General features: G+C 43.5%; 1 protein-coding gene across 1 annotated transcript in view; it reads left to right on the top strand.

Moving 5' to 3' along the window:
• Positions 1–26,306, top strand: part of TTC29 (tetratricopeptide repeat domain 29) — a 454,195-nt gene that overhangs the window by 23,628 nt on the left and 404,261 nt on the right. Inside the window, exons 2-3 of the mRNA XM_073576236.1 lie at positions 2,627–2,735; positions 22,383–22,466. Coding sequence (XP_073432337.1) covers positions 2,632–2,735; positions 22,383–22,466 — 188 coding nt within the window. The 5' untranslated portion in view covers positions 2,627–2,631. The remainder of the gene's footprint in view (positions 1–2,626; positions 2,736–22,382; positions 22,467–26,306) is intronic.

The raw sequence follows: 26,306 nt of genomic DNA, 5'->3' as shown, positions 1-26,306 counted from the left end.
CTAAACCTATCCACCACAACTAAGATAACAGTATTACCAGAGGAGGAAGGAAGATCTGTAATAAAATCCATGGATAAATGTGGCCATGGCCAGTCAGGTATGGTTATTGGAAGAAGAGTGTGTGCAATCTTCGAAAGCACACAAACATTACAGGAAGACACAAAGTCGACTATATCCCGATGCAACCTTGGCCAACAAAAACGATGAGAAAGGAGGTCCAAGGTTGCTTTACTACCAGGATGACCAGAAAGAGCCGAGCTATGGTGTGCCCCTAAAATGTTGAGAGGCAGATGCAAACATTGGATTGAATGAGTACAGGAGCAGTGGAAAAGCACTTCTTCAACGAAGAAAATGCCTGACGGGCGCAGTCGGACCATCTCAAGAAGTCCATCCCTTTTTTTGTCATGTCGGTGAGGAGTTTGACAATCGATGAGAAGTTTTGGATAAACTTCTGATAATAGTTAGCAAACCCCGCCACTACGGGCGAAGAGGAGGGTCTAATGTGTCCCTTGGCAAGGCTCTCAGAGATGTAATTTTTCATCACCTGCCTTTCGGGGCCTGACTGATTGTATAATCTGGTCTTGAGCAATTTCGCTACAGGGAGCAAGTTTACGGGGCAATTATACACATGGTGAGGAGGCAGTTTCTGGCACCCCTTTTCTTAGAACACATCCACAAAATCAGACAGAAAAGAATGTATGGTTTTTTAATGGAAACAATAGAAATGATGGTACTTAGTCAGTTGTTTTTGCGGAAATGACTCCACTTGACTGTTTCTCTGGACTGCCAGTCATTAAACAAATTATGCACAGTTAGCCAGGGAAGGCCTAACACCATAGGAATAGGGCGATTTGCTAGTACACTAATGCAAATCAAATTTCATATTTTTCATGTTTGCATTCTATAGCGCTACAGAGTGCCACTTTATTTTGTTTCTTTAAATTTTCATGGTAATACATTCTCTTTAAAGGGGTGGTCTGAACACCAAATAATTTTCATCCTAATTCCCTATATATTTCATGCCATAATTTAAGCTATTTTTAATATATTTGAACTAAACACTCCTTATCTTTCCCTAACTACATTGTCTAGCTGCTTTTCTTTCTTTTTTTTTACATTTCCTTTTTGATGACGCTTCATTTAAGAATCACAGTGCATGCTGGGATACTCAAACAAAGTGTTATATGGGGCAGAGGCTGCGGTCATTGCCACAGTCCCTGCCCCCTCCCTGAACTGAAGCACCATCAGTGGGCTGGACTTGTCCCTGCAGAATGTGCAATCTGGAATATGCACAATGAAACAGCGCTCTTTCTCCACTTCAGATCAGTAGTAACAAGCTGGCAACAGAACGCACTCTGAGTGTGTGTTATCAGACAAATTTTCAGGGTGCAGTGATCAGCGCCACCCCTGCAAGTGACGTTTGAGTATCCCAGCATGCAAGTGTCATCAAAATGGATGTATAAAAAAACACAAAGACAAGCAGTTGGATAATGTAGTTATGGAAATATAGGGAATTTTTTTATTCAAGTTTATTAGAAAATTGTTTTTGGATTACGGTATGGATCTAAGGGGTAAGGTTTCTCCTTGTGGAGAGTGGCACGCCAGTATGAGGAGACTAAAACACGTTGTAAGCTCCTTTAAGAAATTAAATAAGCAAATTGTCTCTTCAGAGAGCAAAAGGATTTGAACTCTAGTGCCACCTATTAGAAGAAGCAATGCTACAAATCAATATCAACACTTTAACGAGCCTTGCGATATGACTAAAGATAAAAGCCAAAAAAAATCTAAATTTTCAGACTTGGTGTTTCAGGGTATTGCCCCCCATCAGTGCAAAGTATGAGATCTGATTTGGCTGGGTGAGAGGCTATGATCTAAGGTTTCTCCTTGTGGAGTATGAGGAAACTTAAACACCTTGCATGCTCCTCTGGGAAATTAAATATGCAAATTGCCTGTTTCCCAAAGCATGCAAGGCCTTTAAGTCTTCTCATACTGGCATGCCAGACCTGGCATGTCACTCCCCACAAGGAGAAACCTTACCCCTTAGATCCTGATCTTAGCCTCTTACCTAGCCAAATCAGTTCTCATACTTTGCACTGACGAGGGGCAATAACCTGCAACACCATGTCTGCAAATTGAGATTCTGATTTGGCTTTTATCCTAAGTCATATTGCAATGTTCATTAAAGGGTAGATATTGATGTGTGGGATCCCTGCTTCCATCAGGTGACACCAGAGTACAAATTCTTTTCCTTTCTGAAGAGACAATTTGCATATTAGAGTATGGAATGAAAGAGATATGTATTTAGAATGAAAATTAATGTTTGCATTTTAGACCACCCCTTTAAGAAAGGGTTGTCCTTTCAGCAACAGCGTCAGAAATGTAATCTAGTGCACGTTTCTGCCATATTATACTTTTTTCACAGTAAGTATCGTAGGTCGGAGCTAAGCCAAAAACATTTTTGCTCAATATTTGTACATTTTTTTGCACAAAATGATGAATCAACCTTTATTCTTTACTCCCCATTAAGACCCATAGTGACTACCAGGAGCATACTCCTGATAGTGTACTTATTTTCTATAAGCAGTTATATAAATATTAATACTACAATTATTTTCTTCAATTTCAGGAGCAATGAGTATATTGCCAGCAATGCCGAGGCCAGGTCACCAAGGCTTCCTTCACCTTGTTCATCCAAAGACACTTCCTACTTCTCCAAAGAAGCTACAGAGGAACATGTATTTATATCTAATTTAGCATTCGTCTTTCTTGTGGTTTGGAATAGAGAAGAATACACATACACATATATACATATGTATTTATGTTTATATTCATCTATTGGTGATGTACAGCAGAATAATCATTGTACAAATGCACAGCAAATGGTGTAGAAGGGAGTCAGATGGGTGGATTTGTTTTAACGCTTGTTTTATGTACATTTGACACTTTTAAGACCAAGGCCTTCCAATGCATTTCAATCTATTTTTCTTTATTTAATTTTAGCTTTGTCCAAATATTTTATTTTTTATAAATATTTTAATTTTTATATATATTTCCCTTTTTGGGGGGCAGAGCACAGTGGTGGCTTTTCTGTGGTACCAAGGAAGAACTGATATTCTTTCATTTTTAACTTTTATAAATGGTGAAAATGGGGAAAAATATGAGTGGTGGGAACTACAATATTCTTTTCGTTTTTTAATTTAACATAAGTTGGAACAGACAGTTTTAAGTGGCAACTCACAACTTCAAAGGGAATCTGTCAGCAGGTTTTTGCTACCTTATTCGAGAGCAGCCTGATGTAGGCAAAGAGAAGCCAAATCCAATGATGCATCACTTATGGTAGATTACTGGGTCCAGCCTTTCTCCCATAATCGGAGCTTTTTAATTTAGCATGAAGCAGAGCTGAAAAGCCGCCCCTCCATGTCCACACCAGGCTCTCCATATACAAAGTCCATAGACAATGAGCTGCCTATCACAGGAGGGAGCGTGTAGGATGGAGACAAGCTAGTCACAGCAATGATAAGCTACTGGTGCTAAAACAATCATTGTAAGGGTCCTGTCACATTTAGCGATGCACCAGCGTTCCCGACCATGATACGACCCGGTCAGGATTGCTGGTGCATTGCTAAATGGTCGCTAGTGAGCTGCCAAACAGGCAGATCTCACCAGCGACGTAGCAGCCGTCTGCGGTCGTTACTTACCTGTCAGACGTGGCGATGAAGACGTCCTCCCGCCCGCGTCCACGCGTCGCTCGTCGGCGCCAGCAGGAAGCCCAGCACGAAGCAGCCAAAGAGAAACGGTCCAGGACGTTCTCGCGCGATCAGCGATAGCCAGCGGGGGAGCCGGTCGAAGGTAAGTATCACATGTAGCGATATCGCTAGCAATATCGCTGCTGCGTCACAAAATCGGTGACGCTTTAGCGATATCGCTTAGTGTGACGGGGCCTTAAGCGAACAAAATTTCGGAACTTCATAAGGGAGGCATAGCTGAAATCTGTCTTTTAACTCCTACCATATGCTGTCTTCAGATTTCATAGCAAAAACCTGCTGACATGTTCTCTTTAATCCACGCAGTCTTCCATACATAATAATACCAAATCTGTGTACTTTGACCCACCCCCATGACCAATGTAACTCTCAGGAAAAAAGGATTACTATTTTCTTCTAGCATGCCCCTTCTCCTTTCTTTAGAAGTTATGTGGAATCTGTAAGTGGTTCAAAAGTATCTGTGTGCAAAAATGCTGTATAAAATGTGTCCATGTAAAATACATCCAAGTCACGAAAGAAGGTGCTTCATTGTGTGTGTTGCTTGACTGAGATTTTTATAATTGTTTTATTTCTTTTGCTTTTTGAATTATTTTTATTTTTTGTATTTTCTATTTTAATGTTTTATTTATGTTTTACTGCTTTTTGGTTACTTTTTATTTTTTTCTTGTAATTTACTTTATTCTTTGTTTTCTGTTTCTTGAGGAAGCTGGGATCTTTTTCCTCTCAACAGTCCTTTTTATGCAGAACACAGCTAATTATGATCTGGTATTTGCGGCCATTAGATCACTAGTAGCAGTTATCTGCTTTCCCAGTAATGCTGGGAAGATGCAAAACTTTCTTTGGATAGGTCTTCAGTATGAGATCAGTGGGGGTCCAACATCTAGCAGACCCACTGATCAGCTGAAAACGGCTTCAGCAACACATAGGCTGTTAACAGCTCCATAGATTATAATGGGTACGTATTCCATCTGTGGAAAAACTCATGACTTTTGGATATGGGATGGAACCCCACTCCATCTTAAAACAACCATAACTACAGTGAACCTAGGCACTAGAATAAATACACAAAACACATTATTTTGGTTGTCAAAAATTGCCACAGCTTTATTTAAATCACAGGATTAAAACAACCACAGTAGGTGTCAGGTGAAGTGCTAGTACGTTGGGATTCACAAGTACTTTGATACCCCCAGCTGTCTGACATATAGCAGCAGGACAGACAGCCCTAAAAGGGGTGGCACGCACTGGCTTGCCATTTAAGCGTAGCCAGTAAACTTTCAGGGCACCAATGACCCTATTATCTTCACTCCTGTGCTAAACCACTGTGCCCGCCCCGATTGACGTTACCATTACAATGTCCTTGAGGCTGACCACCAAAGCCGAGCTTGTTCACCACCATGAGATTTTTACCTTCTCTATCAGTTAAAATGAGTCCACCTTAACTTGTCCTTGAAACACATACGAGAAAAGTATACGCACAAAAATAGGGATCACCACCAAATAATCAAATAGTTCAATAATTTTATTAAAGTGACACCACAGACAAACACTTTGTTAAAAACAATTAAAAAGTCTGAAAAAACAGACACAAATCACAAAACAATGGGTCATATTATTGAATAGTAAAATACTATGAGCCCCAAATATAGCCGTGTACACACATGACAGGTATCTATCAGTTTTCATAACCCAGGATCTATTCAGGATCTATGCTCCACCCTCCTCACAGTGACACACCAGGCACAAACATATCAGTCTTAAAGCAACATCACTCTTGCTTAAAATCTACACCGCTATACACACAGAACTGCAGGAGTTAAAGATTCACCCTTCCCAAAGTCATTCCCTCCTCCGCCTATCGCTCTGGTGTTTTCTTGACTTTTGGATATGGGATGGATCCCCACTTCATCTTAAAACAACCATAACTACAGTAAACCTAGGCACTAGAATAAATACACAAAACACATTATTTTGGTTGTCAAAAATGGCCACAGCTTTATTTAAAGGGAACCTGTCAGCTCATTTTTCCGCAATAAGTTGCGGCCACCTCCTTTCGAGGCTTATCAACAGCATTCTGTAATGCTGTAGATAAGCCCCCGATCTAACCTGAAAGAGAAGAAAAACAAATTTATTATACTCACCCGTGGACGGTCTCGTCCGATGGGCGTCACAGGTCTGGGTTCGGTGCCTCCCATCTTCTAGCGATAACGTCCTCCTCCTTCGTGTCACAGCTCCTGCGCAGGCGTGTTGATCTGCCCTGTTGAGGGCAGAGCAAAGTACTGCAGTGTGCAGGCTCTGGACCTCTCTGACCTTTCCTGGCGCCTGCACTCTGCAGTACTTTGCTCTGCCCTCAACAGGGCAGATCAGTACGCCTGCGCAGGAGCCGCAATACAAAGCAAGGAGGAAGATGTCATCACTAGAAGATGGAAGGCACCGGACCTGCAACGCCCATCGGACCGCTCCGCCCCTGGGTGAGTATACTAAAACTTGTTTTATTTCTCTTTCAGGTTAGATCAGGGGCTTATCTACAGCATTACAGAATGCTGTAGATAAGCCCCGAAAGCCAGTGGCTGCAGCTTATTGTGGAAAAATGAGCTGATAGGTTCCCTTTAAATCTCAGGGTTAAAACAACCACCGTAGGAGTCAGGTGTAGTGCTAGTACATTGGGATTGACAAGTACTCTGATATCCCCAGCTGTCTGATATATAGCACCAGGACAGACAGCCATAAAAGGGGCGGCACACACTGACTTGCCATTCAAGCATAGTCAGTAAACTTTCAAGGCACCAAATACCCTATCATCCTCACTCCTGTGCTTAACCACTGCCCGCCCCTGATTGACGTTACCATTACAACGTCCTTGAGTCTGGCCACCAAATCCGAGCCTGTTCCCCACCATGAGGTTTTTACCTCCTCTATTAGTTAAAATGAGTCCACCTTAACTTGTCCGCAAATTCCACCCGACTCCTGAACCACCACCATGAGGCCATTTGACACCTTAAATGGACTCGACCGCCATAAACCATGCCTAATAAAGCCATCAACCATTTCTACATGCTATGGAAAGACCGTGTCTACGAGTAACAAAATTCCAGAGCTCCAACAGAATAATTTTATCAATGCAACTCTACCAAATTATGATCAATAATACTGTAACTAAAGCAAAATAACAATCGGTAAACATCCTGCAATGAGGATCCCATCATGGGGAATGTGAAAAGCCACAGTCTGAATACCTGTATAATGACATCTGTCATGCCTCAAAAACTATTATGCTGCATGTATCGTAGCCAGCTCTAATAATTCACCAATTCACCATTTTTGGTTCTCAAAACCACCACTATATCCAATAGGTATGCTGTGCAGTAATCATTTCTTAAACCCACTTACTACTACTACCGGAAAAGTGATGAGTAGTGTTGAGCGATACCGTCCGATATTGAGAAATATCGGATCGGATTGGATCGGCTGATATCCAAAAAGTATCGGGTATCGCCGATTCCGATCCCGGAAGTCCCATTCAAGTCAATGGGACCGAAATATCGGAATTAAAAAAAACCCTTTCTTTCCTTGTAGGTTAATTCTACATGAAGAAGAACAACTAAGAATAATGTAGAATGTATTGGGGGAGGTGGAGGAGACATTAAAGGCATAGAGGTTTAGTCCAATCAAATGGAATAGCAGGAATAAAAAATTTTTTTAAGACGTTCGGAGTTACAAAGATATTGACTATGTTAACCTCTTTTATATTTTGTCAGATATGTATGTTTCACTACTTCCATGCTCTTCACCTTCTTTTTTACTTCTCCCACACTTTCTCCTTCATGATCCTCAGCAGCAGCAGCAGCATCTTTTTCATCAACTTCTTCTTCACCTTATTCATTTTCTTCTTCACCTTCTTCCTATTATTCTTTTTTTTTACATTCTTCATATTCTTTATATTCAACTATTATTCTTCTTCATATTCTACTTCTTCATCTTCTTCCTATTCTTCTTCTTCATCAAATTCTTATTTGTGACAGTCATTCCTGTGGTTGTTAACTATAAAAGTTTGAAGATTACACCTTCCGTTCTATCTGTCACAAAAGATTTACAACAGGATTTGTCCGTGTTCAGTTTGGCCTGTAGCAGCAGGCATTTCCCAGGGGCACCACGAGGAGGAACGGATTCACCCCCATACACTGCTTAGTCTTCTTCTGCTTATAATTTAGATAATATCATTTGCTCTGATTTTTAGTCTTATGCTTAATGTTCTTCTGCTTTTGGTTTTTCTGCTTCTTGGTCTTCTGTCTCTTGTTGTTCTGCATCTTGGTGGTTGTCTTCATGTTCTTTGTCCTCTTGGTCATCTTCTTCAGGGTCATCTTTTTGGTCTTCTTCGGTGTGGTCTTCAGGGTCGTTGTCTTCAGGGTCGTCGTCAGGGAGATCCAGAGTGAGATCCTAAAACCATTTCCACAAGCTCAAACTTGGAAAAGTAGCAGAAGGTACAAGAAGGCTGAGGAACTGCTGAGAACCAGCTGACGGTACTGGAACCCAGATGGTTAGCAGAAGGAGCAAGAGCAAATGGAACTAATGAGGACCAGCTGACGGTGCTGGAACCCGGATGGGTAGCAGAAGCTACAAGAGTCAATGGAACTACCGAGAACCAGCTGATGGTGCTGGAACCCAGAGTGGCAGCAGAAGGAACAAGAGCCAATGGCGCCACCGTGGACCAGCTGACGGTGCTGGAACCTGGTTACTAAGCAGGAGGTACCTGTGCTAGAAAGCATTACCAAGGACCAGCAGACGTTGCTGGAACTCGGATACCGAGAAGGAGGCACCTAGGCCAAATGCACTGTCGAGAACCAGCTGACGGTGCTGGAACCCGGATAGGTAGCAGAAGGTACCCATGAAAAACAAAGTTGCAAGGCCGCGAGCCGGCCGCAGTTACCGAAACCCACAGTCCTACAGGGGGTGCTTGTCCTATTGGCACTACGGAACCAGCCTTTATTACCAGAACCCGCAGCTCACATAGGAAGCACCAAAACTGCAGGCACCATAGACTCGGCTAACCCGACCGCAACACGACAGGACAACGTATTGGTGGCAAAGTGACGTTGACACTACCCGGAAAGAGCAGGCATGCTGGACCCAGGCTGGGCAGGAGGGAGTACCCTTGCTAAAGACACTGCCGAGAACCAGCTGACGGTGCTGGAACCCGGATGGGTAGCAGAAGCTACAAGATTCAATGGAACTACCGAGAATCAGCTGACGGTGCTGGAACCTGGTTACTAAGCAGGAGGTACCTGTGCTAGAAAGCACTACCAAGGACCAGCAGACGTTGCTGGAACTCGGATACCGAGAAGGAGACACCTAGGCCAAAGGCACTGCCGAGAACCAGCTGACGGTGCTGGAACCTGGATAGGTAGCAGAAGGTACCCATGAAAAACAAAGTTGCAAGGCCGCGAGTCGGCCGCAGTTAGCGGAACCCACAGTCCTACAGGGGGTGCTTGTCCTATTGGCACTACGGAACCAGCCTTTATTACCAGAACCCGCAGCCCACATAGGAAGCACCAAAATTGCAGGCACCATAGACTCGGCTAACCCGACCGCAACACGACAGGACAACGTATTGGTGGCAAAGTGACGTGGACACTACCCGGAAACAGCAGGCGTGCTGGACCCAGGCTGGGCAGGAGGGAGTACCCGTGCCAAAGACACTGCCGAGAACCAGCTGACGGTGCTGGAACCCGGATGGGTAGCAGAAGCTACAAGAGTAAATGGAACTACCGAGAACCAGCTGACGGTGCTGAAACCCAGAGTGGCAGCAGAAGGAACAAGAGCCAATGGCACAACCGTGGACCAGCTGAGGGTGCTGGAACATGGTTACTAAGCAGGAGGTACCTGTGCTAGAAAACACTACCAAGGACCAGCAGACGTTGCTGGAACTTGGATACCGAGAAGGAGGCACCTAGGCCAAAGGCACTGCCGAGAACCAGCTGACGGTGCTGGAACCCGGATGGGTAGCAGAAGCTACAAGAGTCAATGGAACTACCGAGAACCAGCTGACGGTGCTGGAACCCAGAGTGGCAGCAGAAGGAACAAGAGCCAATGGCACAACCGTGGACCAGCTGACGGTGCTGGAACACGGTTACTAAGCAGAAGGTACCTGTGCTACAAAGCATTACCAAGGACCAGCAGACGTTGCTGGAACTCTGATACCGAGAAGGAGGCACCTAGGCCCAAGGCACTGCCGAGAACCAGCTGACGGTGCTGGAACCCGGATGGGTAGCAGAAGATATCCATGAAAAACAAAGTTGCAAGGCCGCGAGCCGGCCGCAGTTACCGAAACCCAGTCCTACAGGGGGTGCTTGTCCTATTGGCACTACGGAACCAGCCTTTATTACCAGAACCCGCAGCCCACATAGGAAGCACCAAAACTGCAGGCACCATAGACACGGCTAACCCGACCGCAAAACGACAGGACAACGTATTGGTGGCAAAGTGACGTTGACACTACCTGGAAACAGCAGGCGTGCTAGACCCAGGCTGGGCAGGGGGAAGTACCCGTGCCAAAGACACTGCCGAGAACCAGCTGACGGTGCTGGAACCCAGATGGGTAGCAGAAGCTACAAGAGTCAATGGAACTACCGAGAACCAGCTGACGGTGCTGGAACCCAGAGTGGCAGCAGAAGGAACAAGAGCCAATGGCACAACCGTGGACCAGCTGACGGTGCAGGCTGAGGCCTAATTGCAGCAAGTTGTATATGTGATGTAGTTTGAATGTGGAGGCAGCAGGAGACTTTGCCGTCCACACAGCAGGGGAGCAGCAGGCATTACTGAACCCCACTAACACTGGAGCATGTGTTTTTCTCTGTGCAGACGGCACTTCCGCACAACAACTGGCTGTGTTGAAGCCAAGGATCAATCATGGAGCAGGCTGAGGCCTAATTGCAGCAAGTTGTATATGTGATGTAGTTTGAATGTGGAGGCAGCAGGAGACTTTGCTGTACACAGCAGGGGAGCAGCTGACGTTTCTGAACCCCACTAACACAGGAGCTAGTGTTTTTCTCTGTGCGGACAGCACTTCCAAGCGACAACTGGCTGTGTTGAAGCCCAGGATCAATCATGCAGCAGGCTGGGGCCTAATTGCAGCAAGTTTTATATAGGTTGTAGACTACTACTGATTGTAACCGTGCTCCACTTTGGCCTCTGGCTCCACAATCTCTAGTATTTCCCCTGGCCTCCAACCCCGCCAGTTGCTGCTCAGAAGTGTCATCTGCACAATCCACACTTGTTCCTGTGTTACTGGGGCTCAGTCACGTCATTTGATCCCCTGATGTGTGTCTGGCAATGTCTCCTGCTCTGTCCACATTCCCACTACTAGTAATGGGAATGAGGACAGAGCAGGAGACATTGCCGGACACACATCAGTGGATCAACTGACGTGACTGAGCCCCAGTAACACAGGAACAAGTGTGGATTGTGCAGACGCCACTTCTGAGCAGCAACTGGCGGGGTTGGAGGCCAGGGGAAATACTAGAGACAGTGGAGCCAGAGGCCTAAGTGGAGCACGGTTAAAAATCAGTTGTAGTTTGAATGTGGAGGCAGCAGGCGACTTTGCCGTCCACACAGCAGGTGAGCAGCTGGCGTTACTGAACCCCACTAACAGGAGCTAGTGTTTTTCTCTGTGCAGACGGCACTTCTGAGCAACAACTGGCTGTGTTGAAGCCCAGGGATTACCGTTCAGGTGGTAGAAACATGAACACAACAGGAGACCTGGATACTGTTGCCAACCAATTATTTATTCTGGAAGAGGACTGGCAAATTCTGGCGAGATCCAGGCCTTGTTCATTTTCAGAAAAGTAAGCCGGTCAACGTTATCGGAGGATAGTCGCGTGCGACAGTCTGTTAGTACACCACCTGCGGCACTAAAGACGCGTTCCGATAATACACTGGCAGCAGGGCAAGCCAGCACCTCCAATGCATACTGGCTAAGCTCTGGCCATGTATCCAGCTTAGCGACCCAAAACTTGACGGGGGAAGAGCCGTCTGGGAGTACACTGACAGGGCAAGACATGTAGTCTGTCACCATCTGACGGAAACATTGCCTCCTGCTGACTGGAGCCGTCTGTGATGGTGTAGACATTTGAGGCGGGCACACAAAACTTTGCCACGTTTGGGCCATACTGGTCTTGCCTTGTGCTGAGGCGCTGCCTCGGCTCCCTCTTTGTGCAGAGCTTCCTCCACTGCCTCGACGCACAGAGCTGCTTTGTAAAGCACTAGCAGCAATGCTCTCAGGTGGAATGGAGAACATGATGGACTGCACCAGTGTCTCTTCGTACTGCCGCATTTTACGCTCCCGGTTCAACGGTGTTATGAGGCTTTGTAAGTTGTCCCGGTAGCGAGGCTCTAGGAGGGTGTACACCCAATAATCAGCCGTGTTGAGAATTTGGACGATGCGGCGGTCGTTTCTCAGGCACTGCAGCATGAAATTAACCATGTGCTGCAGACTCCCAACTGCCCAAGAAACGCTGTCCCTGCTTGAGGCGTCATCTCTGCCTGCTCTGCATCACCCCACCCTCGCTGTACATACTGACTAGAGCATTGTGTACCTCCCTCCTCTGGAGAGATGTCTTCCTCCTCCATTGACTCCTCCTCATCCTCCTCACAAAGTGTCCCCTGCCTAAGCCTTTGTGAGGAACCACGTAGCGCAGACTGTCCAGAAGCAGATGGCATTTGTGACTCCTCATCCTCCACCTCTTGCAAAACCTCCTCCCTTAGTGCTTGCAGTGTTTTTTGAAGCAGGCAGATAAGGGGGACAGTCATGCTGACTAGTGCATCATCTGCACTCGCCATCTGCGTGGAATCATCGAAGGCACGCAAAACGAGGCAGATGTCCTTCATAGAGGCCCACTCGGTGGTGCTGAAGTGTTACCGGCGCACAGTGTAACTTGTTTGCGCCTGATGCAGCTGGTACTCCATTACTGCTGCCTGCTGCTCACACAACTGCTCCAACATATGTAATGTTGAATTCCACCTGGTGGGTAGGTCACATATGATGCGATGTTCCGGAAGGCGTAATCGGCGCTGCAGAGCTGCAATGCGTGATCTTGCCGTGCTGGAACGCCGCAAGTGAGCGCACTCTATGCGGACCTTGTGCAGCAGTGCATCAAGATCTGGATAGTCCCTCAGAAAGCTCTGCACGACCAAGTTCAGCACATATGCCAGACATGGGATGTGAGTGAGGTTGCCTAGGCCCAGAGCTGCCACCAGATTTCGACCATTGTCACACACTACCATGCCTGGCTGGAGATTCGCTGGCAGAAACCACACGTCGCTCTCCTGCTTGATGGCATTCCAGAGCTCCTGCTCTGTGTGGCTTCGATTCCCCAAAGAAATTAATTTAAGTACGGCCTGTTGACGTTTGGCCACGGCTGTGCTCCTATCGGTCGTAACAGGCTCCTGCAGCGCTGATTCTGAGGAACTGGAGTATGAGGAGGAGTCAAAGTGTACAGACTGGATTCCTGCAATCCTTGGAGTTGGCAGAACACGTACAGCGCCACTCTCCAGATCTGTACCCGGCTCCACAACATTGACCCAATGGGCAGTGAGGGAAAGGTATCGTCCCTGTCTGTGGTTACTGGTCCACGCATCGGTGGTCAGGTGGACCTTGCTACTGACGGCGTTTAGTAGCGCTTGTTTAATTTTTCCCTCCACATTCTTTTGCAGGGCATGGACGGCTTGCCTGCTGAAATAAAAGCGGCTGGGCACGTTGTATTGTGGGACTGCCAATGCCATGAAGTTCCGGAAGGTGTCAGTCTCCACCAGCCTGAATGAGAGCATTCAAGGGCCAGTAATTTGGCAATGCCAGCATTCAGAGCCTGTGCTCGGGGATGGTTTGCCGAGTATGGCCGCTTTTTCTCCCATGCCTGTGCTACCGATGGCTGTAGAGTGGCCTGGGAGTGTGAGGATGAGCGGGAACGTGGTGCTGTGGGTGGAATGTCACTGGGTCTCTGGACAACAGTGCCAGAGGTTCTTCCATGGCGATCCTGTGAGGAAGCCGAACCAGCTGTGTGTGAGCTGGAGGAAGAAGCTACAACACGAGCTGAAGAGGTGGTAGGTGGTGCTCTAGGTTGGCCTACGTCTTCAGTGTGTCTCTGTAACTCCACCACGTGCTTGGTCCGCACATGTTTCCACATATTTGTGGTATTGAGGTTGCTGACATTTTTCCCTCTTTTGACTTTCTGATGACACAGCTTGCATTTAACAAAGCAAATGTCATCTGCAACTGTGTCAAAAAAGGACCACGCACTGCAAGTCTTGGGAGCGCCCGTTTTGGCTTTTGGAAGAGGAATGCTCCTAACGGGTGCCGAAGTGGAGGCTTCAGGCAACCAAGTCTGCCCCCTCCCTCTCCTGTTTTGGCCGTTCGGGGAATCTCTTCCTCAGAGCTGCTCCCACCACCTTCCTGTTCCTCACGCCATGATGGGTCAAGGACCTCATCATCTACACTCCCGTGTTCAAACACCTGTTTCTCCTGGGTAGTCTCGCCAGCACCGTACGCACCAGAAAGTGGCACCTGAGTCTCGTCATCATCTGATGCGTACTGAGGTGTGCTGACCATAGGCACTGGCCCACCCGCCTCTTCAGATTCAGAGGGACAAAGCAGTTGCGCATCACTGCATACTCCCTCTTCTTCACATTCTTGAATGCTGCTTGGCTGGCCCCCTCTTTCCAAGCCAACAGATTCAGAGAACAGAAGTAGATACTGTGATGGCTCCTGTCCAGGGCTCTCTGACTGCCTGGGCACTTTGGCAGGTGGTGAAGAGACATATCGTTGCTCTTCAGTGCTCTGGCCCTGAGAGGACGTGGAAGTCATTGAAGTTGATGCGTTAGCTGCCATCTATCCGACAACGGCTTCAGTTTGTTCCTCCCGCAGCAATGGGGTACGGCGAGGTCCTACAAAGCTGCGCATAAAGGACTGTTGCCTGCTAAAACTGGGGAATGCTGACTCACTGGTGCCCGCAGCAGGCACAGAATCCCCACGTCCTCACCCTGCAGAATCCCCACGTCCTCTCCTTGCTGAAACTCCACGCCCACGCCCACGTGCCTTACTCCCTGCCTTCTTCATCTTGGTAGACTAATAAAGATAGGCAGAAAAGTACAAAGGGGGGCTTAGCGTGCTTATTCCTGAACAGCTGCTAACAGGTATAAGAAACACTAATTTTATAAAGTGTGTGTGTGGACTACACTTTAATATGAGCTAATGTGGCCTACACAACTGTCAAATGTAGTGTTTGGTGAACTTTATTTTGTTTTTTTTGTTTTTTAAAAGCGAAAAGTATGTGACCAAAGATTTGAAAGCGATAGTATCACACACTTTTTGGAGCTATTACAATGCAGGAAGGTAACCTACAATGCAAAAGATGAGGCTCCAAAAAATAGGGTAATACTAATCTGGCTGCGGCTGAAGGGCACAAGCCAGAAAAAAGGCTTCTCTATCTATTCCTATATAGTGTTTGCAACCAACCAATGTAGATGGATACGGATGGATGCACACTAATAGGATAATGAAAAATGAGCTGCAATAAAAGAAAAATATGTGTGAGTCAGTGACGCACGCTGAGCGGCCTACAACCAGACGTAGCTGTGGGACACACTACAGCGTGAGCTGCACTCACACACAGAGACCTCTCAGACAGCCGTGAACAGTGCAGATAAGTGGGCACTAGCACTGAAAGGCTGCAGAAAGGCTCCGCTGTCTACTCCTATAGTGTTTGCAACCAACGTATATGGATACGGATGGATGCACACTAATAGGAGAATGAAAAATGAGCTGCAATAAAAGAAAAATATGTGTGAGGCAGTGACGCACGCTGAGCGGCCTACAACCAGACGTAGCTGCAGGACACACTACAGCGTGAGCTGCACTCACACACAGAGACCTCTCAGACAGTCGTGAACTGTGCAGAAAACTGGGCACTAGCACTGAAAGGCTGCAGAGAGGCTCCGCTGTCTACTCCTATAGTGTTTGCAACCAACCAATGTAGATGGATATGGATGGATGCACACTAATAGGAGAATGAAAAATGAGCAGCAAAAAAAGAAAAATATGTATGAGGCAGTGACACACGCTGAGCGGCCTACAAACAGACATGGCTGCAGGACACACTACTCAGCGTGAGCTGCACTCACACAGACTTTGCAGACAGCTGTGAACACTGCTGCAAGGCAAAAGAAAGCTACAGTGGTTGATTATGTAGCCTGGGTAAAGCACAATATGATTTTGCAAATCGCTAGCTCTAACTGTCCCTCACAGTCTTGAACAGCAGCCTGTCTCTAACTGAATTCACAGCAGAATGAACCCGAAATGGCGGCGGCGGCTTTTATAGTGCATCATGACATAATTTCAGCAGCCAATCACAGCCATGGCATTAGTTAACATGCCTACATACCTAACAGGATGTGCCCACACTTCTGAGGATTGTCATTGGCTGAATCAAATCAAACTGGCTCCTAGCATTATGGGAACTTCCGATTCCGGTATTCGATATGCTAAAAGTATCGGAACTCAGTATCGGAATTCCGATACCGTGGATATCGGCCGATACCCGATACTTGCGGTATCGGAATGCTCAACACTAGTGATGGGTATATACACTCACTGGCCACTTTATTAGGTACACCATGCTAGTAAGGGGTTGGACCCCCTTTTGCCTTTAGAACTGCCTCAATTCTTCGTGGCAGAGATTCAACAAGGTGCTGGAAGCATTCCTCAGAGATTTTGGACCATATTGACATGATGGCATCACACAGTTGGCGCAGATTTGTCGGCTGCACATCCCTGATGCGAATCTCCCGTTCCACCACATCCCAAAGATGCTCTATTGGATTGAGATCTGGTGACTGAGGAGGCCATTTGAGTACAGTAAACTCATTGTCATGTTCAAGAAACCAATCTGAGATGATTCGAGCTTTATGACATGGCGCATTATCCTGCTGAAAGTAGCCATCAGATGTTGGGTACATTGTGGTCATAAAGGGATGGACATGGTCAGCAACAATACTCAGGTAGGCTGTGGCGTTGCAACGATGCTCAATTGGTACCAAGGGGCCCAAAGAGTGCCCAGAAAAAATTCCCCACACCATGACACCACCACCACCAGCCTGAACCGTTGATACAAGGCAGGATGGATCCATGCTTTCATGTTGTTTACGCCAAATTCTGACCCTACCATCCGAATGTCGCAGCAGAAATCGAGACTCATCAGACCAGGCAACGTTTTTCCAATCTTCTACTGTCCAATTTCGATGAGCTTGTGCAAATTGTAGCCTCAGTTTCCTGTTCTTAGCTGAGAGGAGTGGTACCCAGTGTGGTCTTCTGCTGCTGTAGCCCATCTGCCTCAAAGTTCGACGCACTGTACGTTCAGAGATGCTCTTCTGCCTACCTTGGTTGTAACGGGTGGCAATTTGAGTCACTGTTGCCTTTCTATCAGCTCGAACCAGTCTGCCCATTCTCCTCTGACCTCTGGCATCAACATGGCATTTCCGGCCACAGAACTGCCGCTCACTGGATTTTTTTTCTTTTTCGGACCATTCTCTGTAAACCCTAGAGATGGTTGTGCGTGAAAATCCCAGTAGATCAGCAGTTTCTGAAATTCTCAGACCAGCCCTTCTGGCACCAACAATCATGCCACGTTCAAAGGCACTCAAATCACCTTTCTTCCCCATACTGATGCTCGGTTTGAACTGCAGGAGATTGTCTTGACCATGTCTACATGCCTAAATGCACTGAGTTGCTGCCATGTGATTGGCTGATTAGAAATTAAGTCTTAACACACAGTTGGACAGGTGTACCTAATAAAGTGGCCAGTGAGTGTATAAAGAGAAAGATACTATAAATAAGGAGTAATTAAAAGCTATACACATTATAACATCAACTTTAAAACCGACCCTTAAATAACTTTCATAATATTCGGATATAGTAATTGAAATAAACCTATAGCAGAAAAATGTATGAATGCATTATTAATAACCCTGCCCAGCCATTGTTGATTGTTTTTAATGCACTTGATGATATTCTCTCTTAACCGCTCTAACTGGGTCTATTCTGACACTTCCTGCTGGCTGTGAATCCCAAGTGTTCTAACTATCAGCTTCTTAGATAATTGTATGACTTGTACTCACACCACCAGACGTCCTCATATAGTTTTAACTCCACCGGCAATGCAACTGTAGAATGGCCAGGAGAAACGATGCTGATTTCTTCCAAAATCTTGTATTAGTTTACAATGAACAGTAGGTAAAAAGGAGTAATCTGGCAGGGAAGTACACATGCGTATTGAGTAATGGCTGCTGTAGGCTAAACTGAAGAATAAGGGAGGAGTCTAATTCTACCTAGCAACAACAGGGAATTTTGCTGATTGGGGGGAAAAACTAAACACAGAGAAATATACATTACACGTTGTTCCCATTCGTGGGACACAACAGGATCAGAGTCATCAGGGAAAGCATCTTGCCCTTCATGTTGATGCACTTAATTACTTTACCCTTATCCGCTCCCCCTGGCTCAAGGTCATCGTGAATAGGCATGTTTGCCCTTTGTGTTAATGCACATGATTTTACTCTTAGCCACTCCCCCCCATCTCAAGGGCACGGGAATAGGCATTTTGCCCTTCGAGTTATTGCACTTGATTACTTCACCCATAGTCACTCCCCACTGACTCAAGGGCACCCAAATTAGGTATACTGTTCTTCAGTTTAATGCACTAGACAAACTTAAAATAAACATGAATTGTTCATTATGAACAGTCAAAATCCGTGCTTCAACATTCTCAAGTCAGAAGAACAAAAAGAGAGGGTCCTTGAAGCAACAGATTATATGCATGCTTTTTTTCTTCTTCTTCTCCCCTCCCGCCGCTGTTCCTAGCTTGGAGGATCCAATTGCAATTTATTCTTTATGCATGCAAAATATGCTTGCCATGACCCAGGGACTTTACCCTAACAGGGTCTTATAGGCTATTAATGCTTTTGGAGACCAGGGGCCATACCATGATGGTCACTCTGGATAAATAGGCCACAGCAGCCCTGTTTCTTAACATATTTACATTGCAAAAATGAACATATCAATATAACATTGACAAATAAGGAACGGGGTCTATGGAAGCCGTTCACCAGCTTTGTTGTGCCATCATACGCACCTTAGGCCCTCAACCGCCCACACCACACCGATTCGAGGACCCTCTTACTTATGCCCTCAACCACACCGCACCGGTTCGAGGACCATACTGAATGGTGCCACCAATTAAATTGTCCCGCTGAGACCTCAGCCCAGTAGGGACCCCTTTTATTTAAATTGTACTCTGACCACCAAATAAAGCAAAAGAGGGGACGGGTAGGTAACCACTCCACCAAACAGGCTCCCTATTCCCCCCATCTGCTACCATACGGGCTCTCCACAGCCCCATTCCCGCCCCATCTGAGATGGTTGCCCCTACACTGAATAACATTAAACAACATTAACTTGACTCTAATAAAAGGAGGAGGGGAATTGAAGGTTCAACCATTTTAAAAAAACTGCAACAAACAACTCCACCATGCCACCCCCAGCCGCACCGCACCTGGCCCAGGGGAACCCAGCTGACTGTTGACAAAAACAAATAATTGCTTTAATTCAGTTCCTGAAATGTATATATGTGAGATGAAACACCATGTATGAACATATAAGTTATAGTTTACAACCAAAGGAATACAACAGGTTGATACTGGAAAATCTCCAATCATAAGGTCAAATCTAGTCAGTGATGGCCAATGTGTATGTATAGAAGACTGCAAGTTCTGTATCCCATTCAGTCACGCCACGAACATACACTAGACGAGAGACAGGGCTGAAAACTAGGCCCATGATGTGTCCTCCAGAGCAAGGTGCAGCATCACACTAGGAGTGCCCACTCAATGCCCCGCCATGTGCTGAGTTATTAATGCCCACTCACTGCCCGCCAAATGCTGCGTTATTATTGCCCCCACTCGCCGCCCTGCCCTGTGCTGAGTTACTCCCCAAATATTTATTTTATATATGCTGAAAAATATATATTAAAGCTCCAGGTAATTCACTCAGGTATGTGCTATCCACCATCTGAGGTAATATAAAATAAGAACTTGTTGGGTATACACCGATCCTGTAAAATATGAGGGGGACAATATACAGAAAGAGGAAGGATATATCAGGCAGGCCAGCATGCCACATAAGAGGGACTAAAAGCTGCCATAACTACAAAAATAAAAAACTAAGCTGGAAGTCAGGTCTAGATTATATTTACAGCAAGGAAAAAAACCTGTATACACAGGATCTTCATACACAGCTTGATCCGTATATGGCAGCATGTGAAGTAATAACACGTATCTCAGTTATGTATCCATGATAAGTATACAGCACATTTGGATGGAACCTTTACACAGATACCACATATATAGTGAAAGCAACCTAGTTGCACTGAATCTGTACACACAATATTATCAGCATATAGCAAAGATGAGGTCACATACAGGTCACAAGACTCCATTAATGGGAAGGGGAGAGGGAATAATCAGCACAGCAAGGCCAGTACACACAGCATTGCCATGAAATGCAGCCACTCATAAAATACACCCCAACCACCAACTCTTCCCCTCTCACCCTTGTCTCCAGCACATGTGCCCACAGAACTAATGGCAGACAATGTATGTGCCCATGCTCTGTCCTCTCATACATATACCATCCCCCAACTACTCTCCTCTCACCAATGTCCAATACACCCAGATCCACCATGTCAATGGCAGACCCTGTGGCCATGACCTTACAAATATTAATCATTATTGCCTCATGCCTATAGTACATAGATCAGGGAAGGTATCTCAAAAAAAGAACATACATCTACTTGGCTTAAATAGCCACTCATATGTCCCGATCGATTATACCTATATTGAAGATAACACCACTGGTATAAATGCCATAGAAAGTTCCTTACCCATTTGGGGGGTCGGGTGGTCCTGCCTGTGCCCCGACGTGTTTCGCTGTAAGGGCTTCCTCGGGGGAATTTGTAAGGTGACTAGATACTTTACCCATGCTGTGCCTAACTATGTATCCCAATCCTTGTACTAAATCCTATTTTGATGGTGACTTTCTCCATATGGTATTAGCTGTTATTGATTGTTTGTCGGGTATTCCTACCATTGGCTCTACCACCTTATATGTACTCATTTTCTGTACTTGTTTGCTTTTTATGGAATTTGTGAACGAATAAAATATTTCTATTTGCACAAAAAAAAAATTTTTTTGTGATTTATATTGGAGTAAAATTTTGATACGTCCATTTTTTTGCGCATTTTCAACTCATTGTCCTCTGTAGGTTTGGTTAATTTATTGAGTTGCCTAAATTACCTATTTGTATATTAATGTATTGATCAATTTAAGGTATGATAATTTTCGTTGAAGACATACGAGTGTAGTCCAATTTTCGTAAACTGACATAATGGAGAAGGTGGAGATTTTTTTTTTCTCTTCACCTCTGAGAAAAATTGATCCCAGTCTGATCAGAAAAATTGAACCTCTCTTCTGGGACAGAGAGAAAACGATCTGGTGTACCTGCCCTACAAGAATGTGCCATCTACTCTGCATTCCTATATATTTAACACACCTAATCCCTTTTTTTCCTGTGGCTGTGGGACTATTGGACTATTTACATACAGACTAGGACAACAGAAATGCATGTATTGTTTTTGTGTGGAATCTCACACCTTTCCTTCTGCAACCTCCAACCATGCGTAATAAAGCACTCAGTTGATTCCTAATGCACAAATATTTTTCTATAACTTTTTGACATAGATATATACAGTATATATGTATATGTATATTTAAATACTTACATTTAAGTAATAATCATATTTTTATACAGATTTAGATGAATAAATAATTTCATTTTTTTTTTTCCTTTATTTCTTATATTTTGGTGCTGTACCCTAAAACAGTAACATTTTGTAGTAAATAGGTTTGTTCTTATTTTATTAGAGCAAGTCTACAGTGAAACTAGTACTTTTCATGGCTGCTTCCCAAAATATGAAGCCCAGGAGACGCCGTAAAATCTGATTGTTTTGTTGCTGTAACTACCAGATCTTGTTAACATTGCCGTGAAAACAAATGTACTTTTACTTAATTGCTAGACAAGCAATCCTATATTAAAATACTATACAACTGTGTGAAATGTGGATTCGTACAGGTTATTCATAAACCTACATTAGTTCTTCAAATGCATATTCAGGGATGTGCTAACTAAAAATAAAATAACTATTTTTAATTTGGAGTTAATTAGACGGTAGGAATATCTTCATTATTTCAGAACAATGAATCAAAATTTTTTATGTTTTTTTTTTTTTTTACAAAATCTGAAATAAAAAAAGCATAGGAACACCGGTTACTCTCAGAAATAAAATAAGCTCTGCAATGTACATAATCTTTGCAGAGAAGCCTCTGGATGCATTTCATATAGCGAGTTGTGATGAGGATGAAACAATCACTGTTTAAATATTATTTACAGAATTTATTGCGGGAGCAGAATATTATGAATTTTTCCATAATTCTTTTTCTCTGCCTTTATTTTAATTCAGGATTCACTTGATCGGGGACAAAGATGTCAAAGATCATCATCGGCAGAAGAATATCAAAGAGCTGTCGAAAGAGGAAACCGCAATGTAAGTTTGCTGTGAATCTGATGTGTATTCTTTTTTTTCTTTTTTTTTGGGGGGGGGGAGTATACAAAAGGAGATGAAGACGTATCAGATATTCTGGAACCTGCTCGCTGCTAAGGGTAGAATTGTTTTACGGGGATGGTAACGCATGACAAATATGACATTAAAATGTATTTTTATGCTCCCTTACGTCTTTGTACATATACTTTTAAATGAGAGCAAATGCATATTTTTTATTGTAATATTTCTAAGCTTTTTTTTTTCCTATAAGCATCAGATAGCATATCGGTGCATGGTACGTAGATCTTCCGCACACACTGCATTCTAAAACTCTTACAGAAAATAAAAAAAAGTCCACTGTGAGTGCTGAATTTTAACCCTTCAATGTAATAAGCGCTAATGCATTTGCACAGGTGCTATTAGTGTAATGGTACTGAATCCTTTTATACTTTTGCTACTTTGTATTATCTACATGACTGAGAAGAGAAAAAAGCACAGCTGTCACTAGTTTATGGTAAAGCCTAGCAACTAAAACTTTTTTATTGTTATTAATACATCTTGTTTTTCTTCTACCTATGTCAGCGGCCGTCGGGGCTACTGTCAGTTCAAGCTTTTTTTTTGCAATCATCCACATAGTTTGTGTTGCTATTAACCGTACGCTGCACCCATTGTGCAAGACATTGGGTTCTGCATTTCAACGTATACTTACTGCAGCCACTGAGATTTAATAATTCTTCATAAAAAGGTTAAAAAAGTTCTAATGAAGTCCTGCACATTATGTACAACTTCACTTTCTAAACTCTGTAAAAGAAACTTTCATATTTAATGGGAAATCATGAATTATTCCATTTATTATCCTCATCCTCCTTTCAAAGACATGATCTGGATAAAAGGCGGGGTGAATAATTTAGAAAAAAAATGAAATGCATTTTTAATGTGAAGGTGCAAACTACAGATTCTCATGACTATTAGCGAGTGCAGAGGAAACAGAATTTTACTTGCAAAACCTCATCAAACCTTAAATTACATGACATACTTCTGTAATAAAATACAGAAGAAAGAAAAGTTTTTTGCACCAGTTGTTTTTATTAATCCTGTAAAGTTGAAAAGTTTGGTGTTTCTACATTGCAGCATTTCTCCGCGAGTTGATGAAATTCCAATGATTCTACTTATCCTATAGGTGCAGTTTTCCAATTTGATAAAAACCCTATTTATTTGTTTGTCTCATTTCTAGTATATGATCAGAAAGCCATCATCCCAATGGTGTCATAAAAGATTGAATGTTGGCGTTGGCTGAATACGTTTCATTTCCAATAGTCAGGGAATAAATCATCCTACTGTTTGTGAGAGTGTAAGAGAAAATCAACATTTCTAGAAAAATAGTATACCCCAAAACATGTACAGTGCGTAGAATTTGTGTAACTTTTTCATTAAAAGCTAATAGTCACCTTTTTAATTGTCTGAGCCTGACACTCATTTTCAGCATTAGGGCTCATGCACATGGTCGCATAAGTCCATGTTGTACTGATTAATAAGTAATGCAATACCCTTACACTGCTGTGACTTCCATACAACACCTCTGGATACTTACAATTTAACACCATTTGCAAACCTTTTTATTGCTGGGTTCATAGAGCATAATTGTGAAATCTTTCATTGCATGCAGTATTACTGAGGGTCAGTATGCTTCCCTAGAGCTTTTGCTCATGGAGGTACAGTATGGTGGTCACACAGAGTGCTTATAATGCTTTAATAGTCACCTGTAAAAACCACATGTACCATTCTGGAAACTTCATATTGAATGTCCATCCTTGAACGCTGTTAAAAAAAAACTCTAATTAGGTTTAAAGCTTTTTATTTTTTGAATATATTTTTTTTCATTGGTTGAAGCTCTGTTTCTGTGATACAGAGCTCCACATCCGAGGCATAGACATAGATTAAAAAAAAAATAACGAAATGGTTACCTGCTACGTGCATAACTTTCTAGAGTTTAAATTGCCATTTTCAAGCAGATTCATCTTATTTGATAAAGTTCCAAATAGTCAACCTGCAAGCCACGATTTTCAAAAATGATCCTACCCCCAAAAATGATGTCACACTCCCCACCCCCCAAAAAATCACTTCAAAGTGATGATCAATAGATGTCTCCCTTCAGTCAAACTTGCGGTCCACTAAATGTGAGCAGCAAAGATGCTGAGATGGATTACATGATGGAGTTGTTATTTCTTTTCTCCTTCTTTTCTGTCTCTTTAGCTGCATACAGGCATATATAAGAAAGAGGTGGGCTTTTAGTTCTGATAAATCAAGTCATAGCACAATGTATGCTGTATTTACATCAGAAAAAGTATGTGTCAGACTTATATTCAACTTTTGTGAAATTTGAAAATATTGTTTGATCATCTCTTGCTTTCTGTGTGTATCTGCTCTTAGGCTTTTGTCCAGGACAAAAAAGCGGTCATTGAAAAAAGTAAATGAAACTATATTGCAGAACTAGAAACTCATGGATTTATAGTAACCGCCATATTACAATATTTGGTACTAAATGTGGTGCAATAAGATATACTTTACTCTCAACTAATGTTCTAAATCCTCATTCCAGAGTGCCCTGCTTGCACAAAATCATGAAGCTGCAGTGACGGGAAGCCCCATATAGAAGGCAGAGATGTTTTATTACCAACAATGCCTTCCTGATATCTGTATACACAATGCTGATCAAGCACTTTGTATACGGATTAGGAAGCACTGACATTGCTTCCTTCTCTGGATCTAGTGCTCATGGGAAGGAGCAAGAGCTGCTGGGTCCTAGGAGACCAAGTCAGCTTTGCTATGCAAACAGGTTTATTTTCCCATGTGACTGGGACTGGTATAAATCAGAAATAAAAATAATGTATTAATATGTTAAAATGCCTTCAAGCATTTTTTCAGACCTCATGGGTGGTACAGTGTGTGAAATAAATGAAAATATTGAAAAAATAAATAAATAAAAAATAAAAAAAAATGTGTGCAATCTTCAAAATTAATTTCTCTAGAAAGGGAATGACAATTTAAAATGCTTTTAAAAGAAGTAGAAATTGTAAAAAAATAGACACGAATTTCCAACTTTTCTTTACATTAAAAAAAGAACCTAAAAGACACAAAAGTTGAGCCCTATGTTTCACAGTAATTATTTTAATATACAAACAAGATAAAAAATTTGAACCTTTAAAGCGCATGGACGATAAAACCCATAAATGTGCTTGGTCAGGAAAGGTTTAAAATGGCTCAGTCCTGGACTGATCAATTACATTAATAAAAAACACCGTAGTGTTTGAATGGTTGTAATGATGAACAACAAACATACACATATATAATACACACTAAATGATCACAGTTCTTATGAGGTCTTTTTTTTATCATCATTTTTATTTCATTTTTAAAAAATCCTAATAAAGGTTTACCATTTCACATTTTTATTCAAAAGAGTAAGGCCTCATTCAGACATCCATTTTTTTTCTCATATGTCTAAACAACAGACCGATTTCCATCACAGCTGAATCAGTTTTTCATCAATGTTAAAAAAAACCCCGATCGATGTTTCGCAAGATTCTCCTAGGAAAGAGTCAGTAAAAAATGAAGGCAGTAGGGCGCAACAACTGTCCAAGTTTTTCGCTGACCCACAGTCTTGCACTGACAACTTTTATCTGTGGCACACATGTCAACAGCCCAACACATAATGGGTACATGTTCAATCCGTGAGAAAACAGGCATCTGAATAAGGCTTAAGGCTGAGTTCACACGTGGCGTTTTTTTCGCGCTTCCGCGGTGGTTTTAACCGCGCGATTTTGCTGCAAAAACACGAAAAAT

Source organism: Dendrobates tinctorius, unplaced genomic scaffold, assembly GCF_039654945.1.
Source record: "Dendrobates tinctorius isolate UK_male_01 unplaced genomic scaffold, ASM3965494v1 ptg000008l, whole genome shotgun sequence".
Lineage (NCBI taxonomy): Eukaryota > Metazoa > Chordata > Amphibia > Anura > Dendrobatidae > Dendrobates > Dendrobates tinctorius.
The sequence above is the reverse complement of the archived record's forward strand: the minus strand, read 5'-3'. Positions and strand labels throughout refer to the sequence as shown.